Raw genomic sequence first — 23,904 nt, 5'->3', positions numbered from 1 at the left:
CCAATGGGCCCTTTGCCATCTTTGCTGACCAGGTTCAGACGCTGAGTCGTGATGCAGCTCACGCCGCCCACAATATCAAGGGCCAAGATACGGCCTCATCCTAAGGCCCGACCGAGACGCCTGCGGACGCGTATGAGACGCTGCTGTCACCCTTGCTGCGGACTGCACTGGACTGCTCATAATGGAGAAACTTGATGGCCCGGTCTGTGTCTTCCAACTGGGCCAAAGCCTAGAGGCAGACGGGCGTCAAACAATGCACGGGTATCATTTGCGTAGCGCCTGTGTGCGCTTTCACTACGGACATACATTCATAAGTACGGCAATCGGGTGGCGTCCACAAATGGTATTCTTGGTTTCCTTCAGATACCGCGCAAAGCGCGGTGCATCCAAGCTTTCAATGATGTGCATCCCCTAATTAACATGTAAATTCGGTTTGAGTGCCGCTGTTCAAATTGTAGCCGCAGACCCGCGATTGCAACGCACCTCACGGTCCATGGACTCGATGCCCTCGTGAATTTTGTCCTCATAGCCCCGCTTGATGGGCGTGTAGCTGAAGCGGCTACCCCAATGGCAAAAGTCGCTGGAAACGACGAAAAAATTGTTGGGGTCTCTCACGTATGGTGCAAGGATCTGTCCAAACTCCTGCTCGCCAGCTTGGGAAAGCGCACCGACCATGATGGGCACCAGCTTGAAAGCATGGCCTTCCATGGCCTACCACGACAAAACATGACGAATTTTGAATCCATGGGTGACGCCGAATTGGGTGACGCCGGAGCGACATGTGCCAAGTGCCTGACCTTGTAGATGTATGGTAGATGCATTTCGAGCGAGTGTTCATCCTCGTCGACCTCTCGTGTCATGGAACGAAAGCGATTGGTTGCAGCCAGCTCTTCTACCACGTCAAGGTCCAGCTACATCCAGCAACAAGCAGGGATTAGACGGGGGAGGGGTGCCTGGTCTGGCTACTGGCCCGAGCATGGGGGGTTCGAACCTCAATGTTGCCCAGCGGCGTCTCATACGTTTGTACAGAGGGCAAAGCGCAGTTGTCAAGGTAGACGTGGTGAGAAGGGCCCAGCAGAAACACTCGCTTACAATTTCCCGCCACTGCCTGCATCTGAAGCGAGAATAGCGTAGCAAGGGGCCCCCGTGAGCAACCCATGGAGCCTAAAAACTGTGCAAACCTCCCAACAGGACGGCGGCAGAGACGTGAGTCCAACCTCTCGGTAGGCATAGGCAGCTGTGCTCCCCGAGTACGAGTAGCCTGCATGGGGACCAATGATGCCGCGGACATTGCTCAGTTGCGCCGGCCCCGCGGCTTCCAGCCACTGCGTGAGCTGCTGATTCAGGGCCGCGCCTAGTGGAAATATTGTTTGTTTGTGGCACAGCGGAAGAACATCAAGTCAGAAAAATGGAAGCAGAGCCACATGGAAGATGAAGCAATTTGACAAATGATACATTCAAGAGCCAAGCGAGCTTTGGGCAAAGGGCAAGGGCCGAGTCGAGCGCCTTCAAGCGCTGGATGCGGCGGGGACAACCACAAATCATCCTGACACTTTCAAGGGCTCCTCGACCCACGTCATGCGTATGACGCGGACTGGAACCAGATGTACCGCCATCGACCCAGGTTTGAGCTAAACACATCAATGCCTACACACCATCACTGCTGTACCAGCTACCCGCATGGCTAGCAGCCCGACAGGTCTTGCCCGCCCCAGCTCCCGCTGCCGTTCGTCGAAACATTTCTTCTTGTTGTTGTTGTTGTGTTGGACGCGAACGCCAGACGAGAAAGTAAAATACAAAACATGTCGCTCTCTCGAGCAAGCACCCCTCACCACTGTCGTCATTCGCATAGACAATTGTCAGCATCAGCCCACACGCTCTATTTTTCAGGGGCTGTTTGTCGGCTCTCTCTCTCTTGCTGGTTTCTCTGGCTCTGTCCCTCTCTCTCTGGCTCTGTGTCTCTCTCCTCTCTGGCTCTGTCTCTGTCTCTGTCTCTCTCTCTCCTCTCTGGCTCTGTGTCTTTCTCTGTCTCTGTCTCTGTCTGTCTGTCTCTCTCTCTCTCTCTCTCTGTCTCTGTCTGTCTGTCTCTCTCTCTCTCTCTCTCTCTCTCTCTCTCTCTCTCTCTCTCTCTCTCTCTCTCTCTCTCTCTCCGTCTCTGTCTCCGTCTCCTTTCTTGGGGGGGAAGGCGCGCTGTGGGGATAGGAGATTGGCTGGAAGGCCGGGTGGGAACGAGGAGGGGTCAGGATGGCGCAGCTACGGCGGCGGCTGGCCGGCGCCACGCTGTACAAGGTCAGGCAGGCAGTCCATGGGTAGCGTTGATCGGTTGGTGGGCTTTGCCCCTCGCCCTGCTGGCCTCACCTGCAGGCCATGGGTGGTCTAGGATCCTTTTGTCTGGGTGGTGAATAAGTGGGCGGGCCTGGTGACACAGGTCTGTCGTGCCTGGACTGCATGGTTGCAGGGGACTCTTTACGACCCCACCCAGCCTGACTTGTCTGCACGCCCCCACTTGGTTTGCTCCGTTGTCCAGGGTGAAAAGGATGGTCAATCTCTAGCTGCATACCTCAAGTATATGCGAATGCGTCACGATGATGACATGCGGTGCGCACCATGCCATTCCGCCCGACTGGGGATTGACATGCTATTTGCTCCGCAACTGATAGCTTGCTCACCCGTCCACTCAGCCTCGTTCATCGACTCGATCGTAACACCACCGGCGTTTCCTTCATCGCTCGGAACCCCGTCGTCCACGCTCTTCTACAAGATGTACTGGCCACCCATCAGGTACACGGGTGTCTGGCAAAACCATCAACATGCCTAGGCCGTCTGTCCACCCAACCGCTCGCCTGTATGGCAGTCTATGTCATTTGGAGTGGTGGTACCCTAACTGCTTATCGTGGGCTATCTATCGTCGGGACCTCATGTAGGCACAAAAGATTTATTATGCTACGACCCTTGGCGTGCCGTTTCCACGCAAAGGAGAAATTAAGGGTTACCTGACGCCGCACAAGAACGGGGTCAAGCTTGATGCCACGCCGCAAAACAAGAATTCAGTTTTTAGTCACACCCGCTATCAGGTTGTGGACGCTTTGGATCGTGAGGCCGCTCTGGTGCGGCTTGAACCCGTAACCGGACGGCGCCATCAGCTGCGCGCCCACCTGGCACAGGTATCACAATGCTCCACCTCGATGCATGCGACCGTGGGCTTGGATTGAGAGTCGCGCTGGACAAGTCTACATATGCACAAATGCCACCTACAAGCAGGGCAGCAGCCAACTGCTGATTCTCTCTAACCCACGCGGCTTGTTGCCTTGGCTTGCCATGCAGGGGCTCCGGACGCCAATTCTGGGAGATACGCAGTATGGTGTGGGTTGCAGCAATGCCCTTCGGCCGCTCCTCTTTCCGACCAAGGTACGGGTGTACAGTTTACTGGGCTGTTCGCTGCCACACGCCCGCGACCAATAGATCACATTCCCATGCCATCATGTCTGTAGGGACGACCATCAACCAAAGTGGTGGTCGAAGGCCTTCCCATGATGTTGCATGCCTTTGAATTGGTGATTCCCGATTATGCAACGCGCCTACAGGCCGTGGCTGAACCCCTTCTACAGCACCGCATTGCCGGAGCAGCGGCAACGGCCCGGCGTCTGGCTGAGCAGGAGGCAGAAAGGACTGCTGGCTCCAAGGGCAAATTCGCCCCCCAGGAGGAGGCTGAAACAGCCCAGACGGATGCACGCCCTTTGACTCCCGAGGAATGGGAGGCCTTGAAGCAAGATCCCCTGGTGCAGCCCTTACTGGCTGACATGCTCGAAGACGATACGCCAAAAAGAGGTGCAGTAACCCACGACACATCCATGCTAGAGCTCGCCATTGACGACCCTGAACTGAGAGCCGTGCTGCAAGACGACAATGGTGTGGCGCACGAGCTTGAGACTCAGCTTCGAAGTGCGCCAGCCACGCTCCGCGTGCGCGCACCGCTGCCCGAGGCCATGGTGGAAGCCCTGCACCAGCTGAATCTGTGGGATGCATCCCTCCGCCAGTTGCACCAGCACACCCGGCGACAGCAACGCTACCAACGCAAACCTAACATCAAGGCGCGTCGCCCCTCATATAATTGATAAGATGAATTTGTTAAAAAAAAAACCACTGAGATTTAACGCTAAAAACCTCAATTAGCCTGCTTCACTGTAAATTAGTCAATGAAAAACAACGGCGGTGCCCTGACCTGCGATCAATGTTCGTAGCCCGAGGCAACCTCGGAGAGACGCTGTCAAGAAGAAGATGAAGAAGAGGTGGAAATGGTCAGGGTCGCGCAGAGCAACAAAATTAAAAAAAACAATCAAAAAAGCCACGAAATTGCGAAAAAAAGGATGGAAAAGTCGGCTCTGGGACTTGGAGGACTTCTCTGAGTGGCCTCAAGACGGCTCATGGCCATGTTTGTGGTTTGTACCCGGTCTCCATGTTGTCTCCATGCTTTTCCATCACGAGCGCCAGGCACGCAGACGGACAGAGGCAGGAGAAGACGAGAGATCGACAAGATCAAGATCGAGATCCTGGCGATGGCGCGCATCTTTTAGCCCCAAACACCAACGCACCCATCCTGCATCACATCAACATCTCACATTTTCTCTTCATCTTTTTACCTAGTGACTGCATTGCGATCTTCAACATGTTGCCAAAGCTCGGCATCTTCCAACTACATGTCAGCGTCGTTGTTTGCTTTTTTGTTGTGCATTTGAGAGAGAGAGAGAGAGAGAGAGAGAGAGAGCGAGAGAGAGCGCGAACAGGTACAGAAACCGCAGGATTCGGCCGGGGTGGCTCATCACTCAAAAGGCAGCGCATGCTCGGGCATGAGTTTTCGGTGGAGTCGGGTGGCTTGTAGTGGAGGGGCTTGATGTTTGGGATATCGGTTGCTAATGCTTCGTGGCCTGATCGTGCGGCTTGATTGATCGCAGACGGATCCGCCTGATCCGGCCCACGTGCTGCGGCTCGAGCCGCGCATCACGTCGCCCGGTGCATTCGCTTCAAGAGCAGCTCGAACGTACCTGCCATCATGGCTGCGACCCTCACCCTTCAAGCGATAGTTCTTCTCGCCTCGTGTACGGCTTTGATCAAAGTTGCTCGGCCATCGAATCCTGAGCGTTCACACACACACCCCATATCCTCTAACTTGCCCGCCCACTGTCCCCTTCGCTTCTGATCTTGTCGCTTGTTTTGACTTTGACATCTTCCAGGTATTGTTGCGGTCACTGGCGAGCCTGTGCAGGTCGTTGCAAATGACAGTGTCCCGGTGACAGAATACTGCGCTCGGCCTGCCCAGCGCACCTCCAACACGCTTTCTTTCAATGTTACGGGAGCCATCCCCGAGGGCGCCTACCTCCAATACAGCATCCTTGTTGGAACCTGTGGAGGCAGTCCCAGCAGCAGCACCGCCGCCGTCGATGCCCAGCTGCTCGAGGCTGATACTGGCCGCAGCCTTCTGGTCCGTTCATGGTTTTGGTAACAGGCGCCACGTGTAGAGCCGAATCCAGCTTGTGACCACGCCCGGACAACCGGTCCTCTCCCTCACCCCCTTGCCCACCCACAATAGATGCCGCTCTGCGATATTACATCTGCCTCCTGCTCTAGCGTGCCAGGATGGCCTTTGCCTTCCACCACGCTGGAACTGCAAGGCTCCTGGCAGCGAGTTGTTGTACCGCTGCAGAGCTCCTCCACAACCAGGTGTGCACTGATGCTTGTCCCCAATGTTGCTTGGCCTGCACCAGGGGTTTTTTTTTTTTCCTTTCCGTGCGTCGCTACCACCCCATGCTCACCCAACCGTGTCCTCTTGCACCTTGTGGGGCAAAAATCTGCTTAGCACACTAAACTTTGTCGTGACGGGAAGTGCAACTCTGACTTATGCCATCGCTGATGTCATCATCTCTGCCGACTGCCCCAACATGTGCAGCAATGCAGGCACATGCCAGCACAACGGCACTTGCATGTGTGATCATGATCACGCTCCCAATGTCGATTATGGGTGTCTACCTTTACAGTCTGACACGGCGCCCTACTCGCCAGACTTCACCAACGACCTCAACTGGCGCTTTGTGCGCACCGGCCGTGGTACAGACACCTGCTCCAACACCGGATACACCCTGATTGCCAACGGCCCGGTCATCAACTTCGATCAGACCCCCTTCAGTTACATCTCACCGAGCAACGCCCTCAGCCCCCGCAGATGGCTGGAGACACCCGTCATCGACGCTCGCAACGCGACCGTCCTCGTGTTTCACATTGATATGGGGTCGTCCACCTCCTCCTCCTGCTATGTCAGCACTGCATACCGTCCAGCCTTGCTCTTCTCTGTTGACGGCGGCGTGACCTATCGCCTTTTAGCCGACCGCTTGGCTGCTGGTTGGGTAAGTCATGACGCTTTCGTATAAGGAGCCAGCTTCGGTTTGATCGTTCCTTGCAACCACTCACCTCACGACCCTTCCGACGCCGGATGGCGGATACCGTTGATGTGTTAGTCCTCGATCCCCATCCCTCCAACACAGCGCGTGCAAGGTGTCCGCTTCGCCATCATGCAGCAGGGCTCTTCACAGAAATTTGTGAGTTTTCTGGTCCATGCTGTGTTTGCGCCCATAACCGCTGACCACCTTTGCGTTTGGTCTTGGCTGTCCCCACCATCAACTCTAGGCCCTTTCCCACTTTGCCCTGGCTGGACTAAGCTCTGATGTTGGGTCGCGCTATGCGGGCCACCTGGATCTGGACCAGCCAAGCAGCATCTTCAGCTCGTTTTATGGTCAAAAAAGCAGCTTTTGTGCGTCGCCAGCCCTCGTGGCAGCCTCCACGTCGGCCGTCGCCGACATGTATTCCCAAACCTTTCTGCTCGCTCCCAATGCCAGCAACGTCCTTGAATTGGATCTAGCCCTGGGTTGCAACGCGGACGGTGCCGACACGTCCAATGGCTTGTCCATTGAGTACAGCCTCAACGGTGGTCGCTCCTTCTCTTACATCTCCTCCACCAGCTATTGCAGCTACGCGGCCAGCTGCTCCTACTGGGTGCCGGACACCAGCATAATCAAAACTCAAGACTTTGCGAGCGGGTTTCGGCGCGTCTGGTATGAGCTCCCAGCCGTTCAAGCACCCAACGAAGTCATGTTCCGTTTTCGTCCCAACTCGGGCCGCCAGCCTCTAGCATTGCGCGGCCTTTATATCGGCAGCTCCTGTCGCGGCAAGGCCTGTAGCGCGTTTGGCAGCTGCACCCCAACTGGTTGTGCCTGTCAAACCAACTTCAATTGGAGTACCGTCGATCAAAAATGCATGCCCAATGGCCGCCAAGCGACCGAGTTGCGCGAAGACTTTGCAAGCGCGCCCTCATCAACACGGTGGGCCGATGTGAGCTTGGGTGCCTGGACTGGATCAGGCACCCCAAAGTGTGGCTACGTTCAAGATGGTGGCGCGCTGGCCTATGACCCTCTCGTTCGTGTGCGCCTTCTGACCCAGCCCCTCGATACTCGCAACGCTGAACGAATCAGCTTTAACGTGCGATATGGCTCTTCACCAAGCATCGGCGCCTGCTCCGGCAGTGGGTCGACAGCTCGCCTGTACATTGGCTACAGCCTGGACGGTGGCCATTCGGTGATGGGTCTGGACACCATAACGTACACCTCCTCTGCATCAGCAACGCCCTTGTACTATGTCTACAACCTTCCCTCTGCTGCCCGCGACGCGGCGGTTAGCTTCATGTGGTGGCAAGCCAACCCTGACACGGGCGTTTGGCAGCTCGATGGCATTTTTATAGGTTACAGCGAAGGGCCGACTGCCATCTCCTTTGCTATGCCCCTCAACACATCCTCCGACCTAGCCCGCGGCGACTGGCTCTTCCCAGCCAATGTGGTTATTGCCTCGCCAGCCAGCTCACAGTGCTTTGGTGGTGCGCCAGCCGCAGTCGGTCGTACGGTGGGCGGCATCGCTGCCTCACTCACTACTCGTGACATGGGACCCAACCCTGAGACGCGTTTCATGGATGCCGCGCGGACCGTGTCAGACTTTGCTACCGTGGTCGGTGGGCAGGACGAGGCACAACTCTGTGGCCAGTCCCAGGCTGGCGTTTTGCTCAATCTGGCCGTCGACTCGAGCGATGGCGCTGCTCCGCGTAGCGTTACCACTCAACCCTTTGCCATTGATCACGAGGCTTACACCTTGACCTTCTCGCTTCTGCTCAGCGTGGGCGACTGTGACAGCCCTGATAATAGCGATGAGTATGTGCAATTCCAGTATAGTCTAGACAACGGCATTTTCGTGACCGTCAGATCATTTGCTTCATCCACCAACGGCTTTGCATTTGCACTGAATTCGGACACCTTTGTTGGTCACACCGTCGCCTTCCGCTGGATTCAGACCCATCATGGTGCCGAGGACGACTTTTGGGGGCTTTTCGACGTGTCCTTGGCTGGCCGTATACCACAACAGCCTGCGGTGCAGTTTGTGCTCGACCAGTCATGTGCAGGTTCTGGCCAGGTGGACTTGGCCTACTCCACTTCTTGGGGGCAGAGTTGGAGCTCCTTGAGTACCTGCAACCCTCTGTCCTCCAGTAGCTGCCAGACGCACACTGAAGCCGCCTTCCGCTATATTGACAGCGATTTCTTTGTCAGCGGGCCGCGTCGGTTGGCGGCGCAGCTGCCCGAGTCGAATCAGCCACTGCGCTTCCGCCTCAGTGGCGACTTTGCTGCTGCCAACTTTTCCTTTATGGTGGACCCCACCTCACGTTGCCCTGCTGCCTGCAACAATCACGGTATCTGCACCACCAACGGTTGCGTATGTGATGACGGCTATCAGACTGCAAATGAGACGTGCGTGGCGCTTGCAGGCACCAATCCCACGCTTTTTCGCGATGACGGCGTCCAAGTCACACCCGCTGACGGCTGGCAAGCCTTGGCTGGTGTTCGGCGTAGTGGCTCTGGCCGCAAGTGTGGAGTTCATGGCGCCGGTCCTTTGCTGTTTTTTACCAATGCCATGCGTATGGCTATTACTCGCGACTTGGACACAACTCACGCCGAGCTGCTCGAGGCTACCATTAATGGTGGCAACAGCAACCTCAACGGATGCAACGATGTGGACTCGTCAACTGAGGGTGTGGCAGTGAGTTTTTCTACAGACGGTGGACTCACCTATGAAATCCTCGCCACGGTGCCTGGCACGGACATTGACGACGGCGCCACGTATCCGCTTGAGCTGGCCCTTCCAGCTGCCGCTCGAGGTCGGGCCGTGCGGTTCATGTTTTGGCAGCCCTATGTTGCCTCGTCAACCAGCGGCGCTACCCTGGGCTATGACGAGTGGAGTCTGGATGAGATCTACGTCGGACCACAGCTCGAGGCACTTCCCAACTACCTCGAAGATAGTCTCGTGACGGGACGCGATGATGCCAAGTTTGTGCACATCCAAAATGCAGCAGTGGACGCCTACTGTGGACGACCGGAGGTTTTGCGCTTTGAGGGGCAGACCAGCGACGAAGGAACGGCCCAGATCTCGACAGTTTTTCTCAATGTGACCGAGGCTTCCTTTTTACAGTTTGACTTGGCCACCAATTGTGGGTCGAGAAACGACGACTTTGAAATCCTAATCCAATACAGCGACAGACCAGGCTCGTGGAACAACTTGCGCGCCAGCTGCAATCCATTGGTAACGACAACCTGCACAAACATTGATGGCAGCACTCTTTTTGCGGCCGATTATGGTGACACGTGGACTCGTATCACGCTGCCCATTAGTCCAGCCCCACACCGTCGGTTCCGCATTCGTGCAAGCGACAACAGTCGCTATAGCTTTGCTTTGGGCAACTTGACCGTGGGCCTTCGCTGTCCCATGCGCGAGGGCGCACCCTGCGGTGGGTTTGGGCGTTGTACGTCCGAAGGTTGCATCTGCGACGCACATGCTCGGCTTGACGCATCTGGGGCCTGCGTTTCCACCGCTGCGCAAGTCAGCTTTTCGGAAGAATTCACCCAGGGAGTCCAGTCGGATATTTGGCAAGTTCGGTCCTTTGGCGGCAGCACAGCGCTGCCCTGCAATGGCATGGGTGCTGGTGTGGCTGCCTTCTTTAGCGAGTATGCCACGCGTCGCTTGACGACTCAACCCTTGTCTCCGGTCGAGAACCAGTCCCTTTCTTTCTTGCTTATGTACGGTGACGACAGTAGCGGCTGCAACGCTCCGGATTCCTCAAATGAGCGCGTGGTACTACTCTTCTCGCGCAATAACGGTTACTCCTGGACTCGCTGGGGGGATTTTAATCCGGTGTCCAGTTACCAGACCGTGCAGGCGGTGACCATGGTCGTGGGCGCAGCCCAGGCCGGGCCAGGCGTAATGTTTGCCTGGACGCAGCCTGGCACGCGCTTCACCGCCAACTACGACACGTGGTATCTGGATGCCGTGACCCTCGGTCCCGCTGCACCACAGGCGCGGCCAAGCACACTTGCCTTCACCGCGGGTAGCGTCCTCACGCCAGCACCTGTCATGGCCTACACGATCAACGCTGCGGTGGATGGTTACTGCGGGCGCGCCAGCGTTCTCAAGGCGGCTGCTTCCGGAGAAGCGCTGGCGCTCATGGAAACGGCGCCAATCTGGCTGGATGCTGATGGTGCCGGCGCTTACGTGCAGTTTGACATGGCCGTTGGCTGCGGTTCCTATTCATCCTCCTTTGTGCGCCTGGAGTATAGCCTTGACTTTGGGGTGTCGTGGCAATCGCTGCTGCCGTCCCAGTGCAACCCGCTGTCGTCTCCGAGTTGCACATCGTGGGTAGGTCTGGGAGGCTCGGACTATTTTGCCGCAGCTTCGGCAACGTGGGTTCGTCATCTGCTGCCCTTGGAAAAGACCAATCTGGCTTCACGCTTGAATCAGCCGTTGCGACTGCGTTGGGTGGCGCAAGATTCAGTTTCGAGCGCTTCCACACGAGCCTTTGCGCTGGACAATGTCTACATTGGCTCCGAGTGCAGCACTACCGATCGCATTGGCTGTGGTCGGTACGGGCGTTGCGTCAATGCTACTTGTGAGTGTGATCTTACCTACGTTCTGAGTGATGCGGGCTGTGTGCCATCAGAGCCGCTCTCCGGCTTCAAGGAGGATTTTGAGGATGATCTCGATCCTCGGCGCTGGGCCCAGCTGAGCGGCGAAACCTTGAAGGTTTCCGAATGCACTATTTTTGCAGGGTCGAATAGCCGCAGCTTGCATTTTGACTCGGCATATGAGCGCTTTGCCATGACTGGCGACCTGGATCTTCGTCGTGGCCGCGACGTCTCCTTCATGATTCGCATGGGAAACAGTGCAGACTCAAGCTGCAACTCGGCCTCGGCTGCACAGGGTCTTGTTATCGCCTATAGCATCGATACGGGCGCTACCTGGACGGTGTTGAGTACATTATCTGGTATGGAGACCTACTATCAAGCTGAGCGCCTGCGTCTGGCCATTCCGGCGGCCGCCAAAACGCGCGCCACGCGGATTCTCCTTTACCAGCCCTCGCACCTCAGCACTGTTGGCTACGACGAATGGGCCGTGGATAATTTTGCCATCGTATCGCAGGACTCTGTTCCTTCAATTTTGCACCTCACGCTCAACGGTACAGCCCTCGATTCAGCCTCCTTCACGTTTGCCACAGGCACAAGTGGGTACGCATCTTATTGCGGTGAGCCCGCGTTGCGGTTTGCTACCGCTGGTAGCGCCTTCAAGACGTTCGAAACCGGTCTGGTGCACATCAACTCTTCGGACGCGTTTCTGCAGGTGCGACTTGTGGCTGCTTGCGGCACGGCCGCAGCCGTGTCGAGCAGCGAAGTAGTGCTGCAGTCGACTCCAGAGGGGAGTGGTACGGCGACATCGTTGACAGCTGCCACGTCCACTTGTGGGTCGAGCAGCTGCTCCTATTGGCAAGGCCATGGTGTAAGCTCTTATTTTTTGAGTGACTTCACCAAGACGTATCGACGCTTGACGCTCCCCGTGCGTGCTCTGAACTCAGCGCGTCGCTTTGAGGTCGGGGGCCCGGAAACCAGCGACACCTTTGGTCTTAGCGTGGCTGAGCTGTATGTCGGCAATGGTTGTGAATATGATTGTCGAGGCCATGGTTTCTGCACCCTGAACGGCTGTCGATGCGATGATGGCTATGATCGGACTGCAGATGGGCGTGGCTGCGTTGCGGGTAGCATGCCCGTGGATGCTGTCAAGGAGACCTTTGACGCGCCCGATCCCACAATCTGGAATTTGAAGCAGAGCTATGGTTACAAGTTGGCTGCCAATGGCGGCAGCTGTCAAGCGGTGGCTGATGGCTATGCTTTGCTTTTCAATCAACCGAACCTCCGCTTTCTCGTGACAAACGAACTCAATCTCACGAATGCGCTGGTCATCGAGTTGATGAGCAAGTTCGGCACGTCACCATACACCTCGCTCTGCCGACAACCATCTTCTAGCGAAGGGTTGATTGTGGCGTACAGCCTTGACTTTGGCCGCTCTTGGACGCGCATTACAACCGTCTCGTCCAGCACGTCGACGGCTTTTCTGAGTTCGATCAGCCTGCCCAGCAGCGCCCGGCGCGATGGAGTGCGCCTCGCCTTTTTCCAGCCGAGCCACACGGCATCCGAAAACTACGATGTTATCAGTCTCGACAACGTGTTTGTCGGTCCGTCCGCAAGCTCACCGTCCGTGCTTGAGGACGACTTTGACGATGTTGACGAGGAGAATTTTTTGTTTGTCACCGGTGGCGATGTGCGAACGACATGCGGGCGAGACAACAACGTCTTATACTTCTCTGGGACAAGTACGGCGGAGCTGAGCGTGGTGACGCGCGTGCTAGACCTGCGACCCAGCCTTGTGTCCCTCCTTCGCCCGCCAACCAGTTCTGAGGTCGACAGCCCGTACGCACAGGCGGTTGGTGCAGAGTTTGGCACATTTTGTGGCCTGACCAATGCTCTGGGCTTTCAACTTGCCTCTGCCGATCGGCTACTCGAGACAGAGGATTTGTTTGTTCGCACGGATGGCCTTCGTCTAACTTTTACGGCCAACGTCGGCGTTTCGGGTTGCGAGCCGCCCGAGGCCGGGGACATCGTACGTCTCGAGTACTCGCAAGACAGCGGCGCAACCTGGACAACGTTGCAGACTCTCTCCGGTGCACAGGCCTACAGCATCGCGATGGACAATTACCCAGAATTTCGCAATGGCACCGTTCGTTTCCGCTGGCGTCAAGCTGTCTTCTCCAATACCGCTCCCGGCAATGACGCTTGGGCCCTGGCTGATGTGCAGCTGGCCGGCTATCCATTGCTAACAACTTGGGTGCAATTTGCCGCACGCGTTGGGTGTGGTGACACAAGTGCCACGGTACCTCTGCAAGTGTCATATAGTACCGACGTTACGGGTTCCTTTTCACCTGTGCCTTACAGCTGTGATGGAACGATCTCTTCATCCTCGTGCAAAACGATGACCTTTTATCAGGGCGAAATTTATCCCGCACAAGCCGGCGAATGGCGACGCTTCGCGTTTCCATTGGGCACTTCCATTGGTGATTCGGTGCGACTGAAGCTGGCCATGACTCCGGGCAATGTTTTTGCCGTGGACGACCTTTACATCGGCCCAGGCTGTCCCAATATGTGTAGCGGGCACGGTCGATGCACGGGATCGGGGGCTTGCATCTGTGATGCTGGATATAGCGGCTTGGCCTGCGACCGCAGTGCTGCTGTGCGCGCGTACTTGCAAGACACTTTCACGGGCACGTCTGTAGATCCGAGCAAGTGGGCGGTGGCCACTGGCGTTATCTCATCATCGTGCGCGAGAGTCCCTTCTCTGTACTTTCAGGATAGATCAGTCAATCAGGAGGCTCTGACGCAACCTCTCAACTTGACCTTTGTTGAGACCGTCTCTTTTGAGTTGATTGGCTGTGGTACCTCTTCATACTCCGTCACCTATATTGGTTTGGCATGCACAACCGACTTTGCTCGCTACTCAGTCTTTTGGACGGGTCGAGCGACGAGCAGTAGCTATGCCGCCGCTTTCACGGTGTCCATCCCCCCCACCTGTCGCCAGAGCTTTGTCAGTCTGCGCTGGCTGAGTACAGCGCCGAGTTATAACTTTCCGTGGGCTCTGATGAACGTGTCCCTGGGCGGGGCGTGCGCTTCATGGGGAAATTGTTCCGGGCCAGGTCAAATTTGCCTGGAGTCGGGTAGTGACGCTCCGCCCTCGTGCTCATGCGCAGAGGGTTATGTCCAAACAGGCAACATGTCTTGCGTACCTGGTTAGTATTTTGTCTGTTCCTCTTGAAGCAATAGCTTACATGGTTCAAAGTTTTAAAATCTCATATGCTGAATGGCACTGCCTTTCTAGACGTCTGTGAAAGCACAGCATGCACAGCAAGCTCGTCATGTAAGATTGCTGCATGCCACGCAGGGTTGGGTTGCATTGAATCAGCCAAGCCAAATGGACTTGCCTGGTACGTTTCAAACCGCTTGCAAATCAAGGCATAGGCATGTTGATCGATTGTATTCATTTAACCCTGCTCGGAGCCTAGCCCCGCTCTAGCCCTCACTTGTCATCTTTCCACTCTTGTGCCTCGCTGCACCCCACATAATTTTTTTTTCTTCTGCTTTGACTGCCCTCGCATCGCGGCGTGCCGCATGCAGTGACGACGGTCGTGACTCAACAATAGACGACATGTGCCAGGACGGCGTTTGTGTCGGAACAGATTACTGCTCTACCGTGACGTGCAGTCTGACAACTACATGTACCGCTAGTGTGGCATGTAACTCCAGCGCTCGAATGTGTGAATATGTGAACCTACCAGATGGCAGCATATGCGATGACGGTCGCCCCGAAACCTACAACAGCACGTGTCTCGGTGGAACGTGCATTGGCCAACTCGACCCCTGTTTCAATGTTTCCTGCGCTAATACGGTCCAATGTGAGGAGAGCAGCTGTGATTCCATGACCGGCCAGTGCATTGCGGTGGCGCTAGACGATGGAACGCCGTGCTCCGATGGCAATGCCAGTACTCTTGATTCGTGTGTCAGTGGCGTGTGCGTGTCGACCGATAATTGTGCCAACGTCACGTGCGACACAGTTGGGCCTTGTGCCAGCGCTGCTTGTGAGCCCATTTCAGGAACCTGTCAGTCCTACTTTTTTCCCGCGGGCCACAACTGCGACGATGGTAACGCCAGTACAATTGAGGATCAATGTACTGCTGATCACCTGTGTGTCGGGCGACCCGGCTGTGACTTGATCGTTTGCTCGCCCGTGTCACAATGTCATGCTACCGGTGAATGCACCGATGGCACTTGCACCACTCCAGTGCTACCTGATGGCACCACATGTGATGACGGTACGTCTGCTTGGCTCGTGGCCCTGACTTGTGGATATGTTTTCTTGTTGCCTGGACGCTAGTAAACCTTGCATGATTTTATGCGTTTGTCGTTGTTTCTGTGATCCAGGAGATGTGCGAACCATCGACGACAGCTGTCAGGCGGGGGTATGCAGCGGTGTGGTGGACAGGTGCTACGGCGTTGTGTGTAATCAGACTTCGGCCTGCATCACTAGTGCTGCTTGTGATGGTGGCATTGGGCAGTGCGTGTATGACTATGCCAGTGAAGGAACGTCTTGTCCAACTGGCGTATGTCAATCAGGCGTTTGCATCACGCCTCCTGAAGACTGCAACGTGACTCAATGCCCCGAACCCAGCAACCCGTGTCTGGTAGCCGCATGCGACGCGCTTGCGAATCGATGCACGCACGTATTCGCCCTTGATGGCACCTCTTGTACTAGCGACGAGGTGCCAATGACAGGTCGCTGTGTATCCGGTACATGCGAGGCTATTCCGGATCCTTGCGCCAATAAGGCGTGCCCAGATCTTGGCCCTTGCTTTGTGCAAAGTATCTGCAACAATCGGACGGGGGAGTGCAGTGCCACGCCCATGCAGGCGGGCGCGCCTTGTGATGATCAGAATGTGTGTGCTGCAAAGTCTGCGAGTTGCGTTGCTGCTGTGCAGAGTGCAGAGTGCAGCCGCATGCCTTTACTCATGGTCTGTCGTTATCTTATGCCAAACCCTAACCATAGAATGCCACGCTCAACGACGTCTGCGATGGTGCCGGCGTGTGCAGTGGCGTTCGTGACCCTTGCGTCGATGTGAGCTGTGCTGCCCCGGCCTGCCAATACAGCTTGGGCTGTAACGAAGGGGCTTGTCGTTTTGCGCCCGTGGCAAACGGCACAGATTGGTACGCGGAGCTTCTTTAGCCTTTCCTTGTCTTCATCTTCAGCGCTAGCGCTTGGTTGTCATGGGTCTCATGATATTATCATTTCTGCATGTGCAGTAATGACGGTCGTGCAAACACGCTGGGCGACCAGTGCCTCGCGGGCGAGTGCATTGGGGTGGATTTGTGTGCAGGCATTGTTTGTGATCCAGGACCGTGTCGCCGCAGTGCCATCTGCCACCAGGGTGAATGCTTTGTGGGCACGCCCCTGATCGACGGAACGTCGTGGTAGGGACTTGCGCGGGTCTCTTCTGGTCTCTCATCTTGCTACTTTCAAGCTAAGAAGCATGGTTTGTCTTAACGTTGTGGGGTTGTTTGCTTGGTTGCTACTTTGGATGCAGCTCTGATGGTATGGCAGAAACAGTCAACGACACATGCGTTGCCGGCACTTGCCTTGGTGTTGTGCCAACGACCACTACCACGACGACGACGACGACGACGACCACAACGACCACAACGACCACAACGACCACAACGACCACAACGATCACAAGAACAACTGCCACAACCACGACGACAACTATGGCAACGGCGACATCATCAAGTACGACTGCTGCAACTACAAAATCTGCAGTGACCACCTCGGCGCCCGCGGCAAGGACCACTTCTTCGAGCTCACAAACTCCATCCAGCACCACCAAGAGTGGAAATGGCGAGAGCAACAAATCGAGCAGCTCGGCCAAATCCATGGACGATTGGATTCCCATCATCATCGCTGTGGTGGCAGGTGTCATTCTGCTGATTGTTCTCATCATTGCAATCACGTGCTACAAGATTCGCACGGCCAACCGTAAAGCGCAACAGTACACCGTGGCTGACCGGAGTGCGACCGTTTTTGCCAATCCAACCTGTATGTCTCGACCAGCCATTTCACTTTTCCGTAACGTTGTGCCTCTTTTGGTTAAGCGTGCCATTTAGTAAGTCTCACGCCCTCTTGCTTGGTTTTAGACGACGCTTCGCGAGACCGGTCTGGTGACGACGACGGCCTCTACTACCGCACCAGTACGTCCATGCCAAGTGTGCAGCTTTGCCTGCAGTCTTCCGCCGTTTGTCACATGCATGCCTGTGCTTTGTCCCACACGTGCCTCGTAGGCATGGCCCATTCAGGCTCTCGCAACGAGCCATTATACGCTGAAGGTATGTTTGAGAGCGTACGCCACAGATGCTGTCGAGATGTATCTGGTTCATTTATCGTGCAATCTCAACTGAATGCTCTCGTTCTCTCTTTTCTTGTAGCCAATGAAAACCCAGACTTTTCTGAGCCCGGGCGCTTGGATACAGCCGGCTACCTGACCGTGGTGCGAGACGGCGGAGATGATGACGTGGAGCTATGAGCCTTGTTAAAAGCACATGGCACATTGCATCCTTGTCGAGCCGTTGTATGACGTTCTGCGAATGTATTGTTCGGATCATGGCCCCCCTCGATGCACCGATTGCTTATCCATGTCATGTACGGCCACTGTGTTTGTGTTTTGGAGAACCTGATCTGCTTTGAATCTCAATTGATATGAAAAGAATAATTTTGTCCGATGTAGCCTTCTCAGCTCAGCCAAGTTGGCAACTGCAGGGTCAAAGAGTTTTGGAGGCCAGGCGCGAGGCTTCGGCAATGGGGGGAGGAATCGTTGTAATGCAGGGGCGGAGGTGGGGTCAGTATGGTGCCTGTCAGATTGTCTGAGTGGGCGAGTATAGCTGTGTAGCATGACACTACTGGCTCAGTTCATCCAGATATCATCTGAGAACAAAGGCTGCTGTATTCGAATCAACACTTGAACACGACGTCTCTATTGGTGCTCTTCACTTTGTGCCAGGCGCGCGCGGTTGAGTCGGCGAAGCTCAATAAATCGCTGCGTCTCGCGCTCAAAGTCTGCATCTGTCATGCTATCAATGCCAGCATCCATTCAAATACCGACGAGATGCACCGGGCCAGCAACACAGGTGTGAAGGTGTGAGCTACACAGACAAGTTGAGTCTGACCAACAAGAGAGGTGGCGCACAGATGTTGGTGGCGGGTTCCTCGCCCCCTGCGTGATCGACAAAGAGGCCAACGTACTGTGATGCGATACAACGCTTCATAATGTCATTGACTTCGCGACATGCCCAAACGACAGAGATGGAGCGGCCCCGGGCGCAATCAGCAAAAGCTGCAGCCACCGGCCAAGAAAGGGCACATGAGGGGCAAAAGCAAGGGACTTGGTCATGAGGCTCCAGCCTTGGTGAACGACAGGCCTATCTTGTATGCATAGGCCAACTGGACGCGAGGGTTCTAAGCGAGCAGACAGACCTTTCATCTCGTCTTGGCAAAACTGCCCGGCGCTCTCCTTGACCATTTTCCGGATGATGACCTCCCGCTCAACGTGGCGGATGTGATCATCATCCATGTTGAGGGTCGAAGGCTGCTCCGCACGCTTCTCAAAGGGCTTCATCCTACTGTTGACTTTTTTTTTTTCACCTACAATCACCCAAACCAATGCAAGAGGCCGCCGTCAACACCACCCCGAGCCACCCGGCGCTCACTGCCCCGACACAAGCGCGCGCACACACACACACACACACACACACTTCAATGGATCGAAATGCCGGTGCAACACAAACCACAGAGGAACATTAGTATTATACTTTTAATAGTGCGATATGTATTTTACTTTGGTCTAAAAATTTCAATTCTTTTTTGTCTACCTCGGGTGAGCTATGGTTCTGGTAAGAGGGTAGCGCAGCGCGGGCAAAGCTCGTCTTCGGCGTCCAGGCAAGCAAAACGCCAGCACCGCATGCATTTGTGGAGATGGGTGGGTGTCACGTGCACTGCCATGTCTGCACCCGCCTCGTCGACTTCGACGTCAAGCTGCAATTGAGGCCATCATCGACACATGGTGAGTGCGTAGGCGCATGACAGGGCAAGTTCTGGTGCCCCAAAAGTATAAGCGGCTCACCTGGCTGACGAGCAGCACCTCGGTCAGCGCATCATGATCAAGTGCTTCGTAGACAAGGCGGCCCGTGGCCGAAGGGAGACGCACGCTCACGCGCGCATCACTACCACCCTTGATGGCGCCCGTCTATGAACAAGAACCAGCCAGCCATACAGCAAGGGCGTAACAAGTCGGGTCACAACGCGACGTCAGATCTCAGAGGCGGTTCAAAGCGTGAGAGGATAGCCGGTCGAATCGGCTGATTGTGGCTTTGGCACCAAGAGCAATTATGTACGTACCTCACGCGTGGCTTGGACCAGGCGGAAAACCTCGCGGCGCAGCTCTCGCACAGCGTCGAACCGCTCGCCGAGAGCCGGCTGGTGCCACTCCGCGAAGGATGTCCACGGACGGAGCATCACCGAGCTGTGAGCCTCACTGGCAGCACCATACGTCTTACTAATTTCATAGGATTCCTGTGCCAGCCACAGCGGAAATACAGGTTTGATCAATGTGAACGCTGCTCGCAAAACATCCTGCGCTCACTCACATACCTCAATCGTATGCACCAAAATCGGTGCCAGAGCTTGCTCAAAAGCCGTGAGCATGTGGCGCAGAACGGTGAGTGTGGCAAGGTAGCTGCTGTCTTGGCCACCAGCGTACAAACGATCCTATACAAAGGTGCGGGATGATGGGTGGTTGGTGAGTTCAGGATTGCCTTGTGACGGCTGGAAAGTAGTGTCAACACAACGTCCTCGCAAAGTACCTTGATAATCTCAAAGTAGAATCCAGAGAGGTTCGTTTGGATAAAGTTGAGTGTTATTTGGTGTACGCGAAGAAAATTGTGCTGGTCATAGGCTGCCTTCACGCTGCCTGCATTGACACCGTGCCACCCAGCCGCAAATGTTGAATGTGCATGCTATTACGTGCAAGTTCAAAATGCTTGCTTGGCGTGCAAAGGAGGCAAAACCGACCTTCGTAGTCGGCGAGGAGATGCATCAGATAAGCTTCCAGTGAGGGAAGCTCTACTATTGCCGATCCACTTGCCAAGGCCGGCTCTGCAGCGCCAAGATTGCCATGCATAAATCTATTCGCCAATCAACAGCGGATGAGGCCTGGCCCTTCAAAGCCTTTATGCACGCAAAAAAGCAAGACGCGTCGACACAGCGGACCGCACCGCAGAGCGTTGCGGATCTTTCGCAGATTTTCGTGAGTGATGCGTAGCGTGTTGGGGCCAATGGAGACGTCTAATCGCAAAATGGCGCCAAGCAAGACGGGTAAGCTGGTCGAAACCGGTGCAGTCAGCTCAGCGCGTGGACCGTGGCAGCCGCCTGGATCCATTGTAGCTTACCATTGGTGTAATCAACCGAGGCAGCCCACAGACGAAGGGTGTCTGCGCCGTAGGCCGGCTCTTGCTATATGTTTCGACAACCATTGGTGCGTGAGGGCGAGCAAACGGGGACTCGGAGTCGGGCAGGGGAGGCACGGGTTACCTTGAGGTTCTTGCCACCGTTGATGACAACGCTCGGGTCCACGCCGTTGCCCAGTGACTTGGACATTTTTTGACCTTGCTCATCAAGCACAAAGCTAAAGGTATGGTCAATGAGGGTTCGAGTCACAAAGCACGACATCAAATTTTGGAACGAAGTCCGGGCCAGCTGTTTTGCTAAAGTCCACGCACCCATGTGTAAGCAGCTGGCGATAGGGAGCTTGGCCATCTGGGCGGGTCGCCGATCGCAACAATAGACTCGACTGGAACCAGCCACGATGCTGATCTGAGCCTTCCAAATACACATCTGCTCTTGCGTTCTGAAATGTTCCGTCAAAGGAGCATGGGAGTGGGGGCGTGAATGTTGTGGGGTCAGCAGGTGGTTCGACACGAGAGACAAAATGGCTGCAAAAGTAAAAGTAAAAACTTGAGCTACGCACCTCGCCGTGGTCAGCTTCAAGCACGGCGCTCCAAGAGCTACCGCTATCAAACCAGACATCCAGTGTGTCCTACACGGAGTGCGTGGTCACATGTAATTGGCATGCACATCCCACGCCAGCGGGAAATGCCAGGACGGACGCGGTTAAAAAAACTCACGGTCGACTTTTTGTAGCGAGTGGCCTGCGCTTGCAAATCCAAGGGGAGCAATTCGGCAACCGAGGCTCGCCACCTGTAAGGATCCAGAAAGCGGTGGTGGATAACATGAGAGATGTGCATCTGCTGAGCAAGTTGGCTTCACGACAAGGTCACGAACCAAAAGTCCGAGCCGTGCTCTGCAATGCACTCGCGTATGTGAGCGAGTGCTTCAGGTGCCACCAGAGGCTGATCTGTCTCCTACGCGACCAGTAAGTGGAGCGTGTGCATCAAAAAAAAAAAAAATGGATCAAAGGGAAGCGCAGGAGAAACAGGAGGCTCGCGGCAAGGTGGGAGAAGGAAGAAGTACAAAGCGAAACAGAAGGACCAGGACAATCAAGCCTACTTGGTCGATGAGAACAGCAATGGGAACGCCCCACGCGCGTTGGCGGCTGATGCACCACTCTTGGCGCGTTTGTAGCATACTGCCCAGGCGTGCACGGCCTGCCGGGGGGTGGATCTATCATGCAGGGTGCGTTGAGGAATGGCTCAACTGCCGTCGAGGTCAACATGGAAGAGACCAAAGTTCGTACATGGACGTCGGCTAGGGCGTCGCGCGCGTGTTCGCCAATGTGCCGGAGGTCGGCAAACCACTGGCGCGTTGCACGAAAGAGCAGCGGGGTCTTGGTACGCCAGTCATAAGGATATCGATGTTGATAAGCTTCACGATGCACCAAGCTGCCTGCGGCCTCAAGTTGACCCAGCACGGTAGTGTTGCCTTCACCCAAGACCTCGAGGCCTACGTTGACGGGGTCGGTACAGTAATAGAGACGAGGTGAGGCAGAGAGAGCGCTTGTCGGCGTGGGCATCTGTCAAAGTTACACGGGTCAGGTTCTGACAAACCTGCTAGTTGGGGGCCAGCTGCATCTCGATAGCGACCACGACCGTCGACGAGGTTAAATTCCACGTCAATACCAACGCGCTGGCAGGCTCGAAAATCCTCTACGCCATGCGCTGGGGCTGTGTGGACCACGCCCGTGCCTGTAGAACCGGCACGTCCACGCCCGGGACTGAGGTGAGAGATGCAGCAATCATGAGGGCTGTCAGAAGAGCATGCGAGCAACGAACCGGCGTCGCTGGTCACGTGGTCTCCCGCAATGAAGGGGATAGTCCTACAGAGGTAGATAGAGGTACCATGAAATGAGAAGTGCATCAAAAGACGTTTTGCTAACGAGTCTCTCCATGGATGCGGTCATGCGAGACGGATTGAAAGGTATAAAGATCAGTACCGGGAGTGCAGGGGGTGCTGCGCCTGGAGGTCACCAAGGGCTGTGGCAGGAACATCTTGGATCACGTCGAGGGGTTGTTGTAGAGTTTGGCGAAGAGCCTCGAGGCGGTCGTATGCAATAAGGAGCAGCTCATGGGCTTCCGGAGTAGGACGTACAAGAACATAGCGAAGGCCTGGATTGAAGGCTAGCGCTTGGTTGGCTAGAAGCGTCCACGGGGTGGTCGTCCAGATGAGGGCCGCGATGGGGGTATCTGGGTCGGTGCCAGTGGGTCGGTTGATGAGCGGAAAGCGCACGTAGGCGCTGGTGCTCGTGTGGTCGTAGTACTCCACTTCAGCCTCGGCGAGGGCTGTTTGGGATTGGGGCGACCATTGCACGGGGCAGAAGCGGCGATAAACGAGGCCTTGATCAAGCATGTGGTGAAAGAGCTTGAGCTGAGCAGCCTCGTACTCTGGGGTCATGGTGATGTAAGGGCGTTCCCAGTCGGCAAGAATGCCGAGGCGCTTAAAGAGGGTGCGTTGGCGGTCGATAGCACCAGCTGCAAAGGTGGCGGCAGTTTGCCGAACGTCGAGTAGTTGGGCCGTGGCATTGGCGTCATCATCTGCGCCCTCGGAAGCATCGGTGGAGCGGACCGCCGAGACGGCCTTTACCTCGATGGGGAGGCCGTGGCAGTCCCACCCGGGGCGAAAGTGGACCGGGCGGCCTTGTAGAGCTTGGTAGCGACAGATCACATCCTTGAGCACCTGCAAGCGGGGTCAGTGACATCAAGCGCGATGAGACGATGGCAGCAGCAGCAGCAGCAGCAGCAGCAAAAGAGTGAAAGTTCCGACCTTGTTGAGGACATGACCCATGTGCAGATCGCCGTTGGCAAAGGGCGGTCCGTCGTGCAGGATGAAAGCAGCGGGGCCATCCTCTGAGCTTGAATCGGCGGGTCGGTCGCGCAGCTGCGGGTAAAGCCCTGTGAGACACTCTTGCTGGATCCGGGGCTCGACCTGCGCCGCATTCAGGCGCATGGGGAAAGCCGTTCGTGGTAGCCGGAGGGTATGGTCATATTTTTTATGCTGAGGGCGTGCTGCATTCTGCTGATGACAGGCCTCGCGGCTGTACCGCAACGAGCGCCGCACCACCCCCAGGCGGGCCAGCAGCCTAGGCGCCGACCGCGGTCGGGTCGCCACTGCACTCCAGATCAGCGCGGAGCTCATGATGTACCACTAGTCCGCGCGCGAGTGTGCGCCCTCTCAACGACACCCACGCGCCGCGTGCTGCGACAACGACGACGGCAGCGACGACGACGACGACGACAACGGCGACGATGACCCCCGATGTAAAGTCACACACCCTCGTGCGTCCCCAAAAAACTGGGTCCGCAGTTTCACACACACACACACACACACACACACACA

At 56.0% G+C, this 23,904-nt stretch overlaps 3 protein-coding genes across 3 annotated transcripts; 2 read left to right on the top strand and 1 right to left on the bottom strand.

Moving 5' to 3' along the window:
* Nucleotides 1-1,578: 1,578 nt before the first annotated feature.
* On the top strand, nt 1,579-4,115 carry MONBRDRAFT_25456 (uncharacterized protein; the record flags this gene model as incomplete). The annotated part of the gene is made up of 8 exons (XM_001745892.1): nt 1,579-1,624; nt 1,853-2,157; nt 2,381-2,428; nt 2,528-2,598; nt 2,661-2,781; nt 2,925-3,164; nt 3,325-3,408; nt 3,492-4,115. 8 exons carry the CDS (start codon nt 1,579-1,581, stop codon nt 4,113-4,115), a joined length of 1,539 nt encoding a protein of 512 aa, XP_001745944.1.
* Nucleotides 4,116-5,634: 1,519 nt separating this feature from the next.
* On the top strand, nt 5,635-17,587 carry MONBRDRAFT_8244 (uncharacterized protein; the record flags this gene model as incomplete). The annotated part of the gene is made up of 10 exons (XM_001745891.1): nt 5,635-5,718; nt 6,033-6,398; nt 6,537-6,590; nt 6,679-14,123; nt 14,634-15,328; nt 15,438-15,570; nt 16,612-16,797; nt 16,886-17,103; nt 17,202-17,390; nt 17,490-17,587. The coding sequence occupies 10 exons, from the start codon at nt 5,635-5,637 to the stop codon at nt 17,585-17,587; spliced, it is 9,468 nt and encodes a 3,155-aa protein (XP_001745943.1).
* A 447-nt stretch (nt 17,588-18,034) lies between these two features.
* Nucleotides 18,035-23,843, bottom strand: MONBRDRAFT_32431 (uncharacterized protein; the record flags this gene model as incomplete). Its single annotated transcript, XM_001745754.1, has 21 exons — nt 23,332-23,843; nt 22,505-23,244; nt 22,344-22,387; nt 22,119-22,256; nt 21,809-22,014; nt 21,397-21,476; nt 21,240-21,312; nt 21,083-21,151; nt 20,835-20,962; nt 20,647-20,740; nt 20,505-20,568; nt 20,331-20,400; nt 20,128-20,240; nt 19,920-20,026; nt 19,708-19,824; nt 19,456-19,629; nt 19,181-19,303; nt 18,896-18,983; nt 18,535-18,702; nt 18,304-18,394; nt 18,035-18,131 (listed from the first exon to the last, which is right to left on the bottom strand). Exons 1-21 carry the CDS (start codon nt 23,701-23,703, stop codon nt 18,035-18,037), a joined length of 3,156 nt encoding a protein of 1,051 aa, XP_001745806.1. The 5' UTR covers nt 23,704-23,843.
* Between the last annotated feature and the right edge of the window lie 61 nt (nt 23,844-23,904).

The sequence above is a fragment of the Monosiga brevicollis genome, genomic scaffold, assembly GCF_000002865.3.
Source record: "Monosiga brevicollis MX1 MONBRscaffold_10 genomic scaffold, whole genome shotgun sequence".
NCBI lineage: Eukaryota > Choanoflagellata > Craspedida > Salpingoecidae > Monosiga > Monosiga brevicollis.
This window is presented reverse-complemented; position numbering and strand designations above follow the sequence as displayed.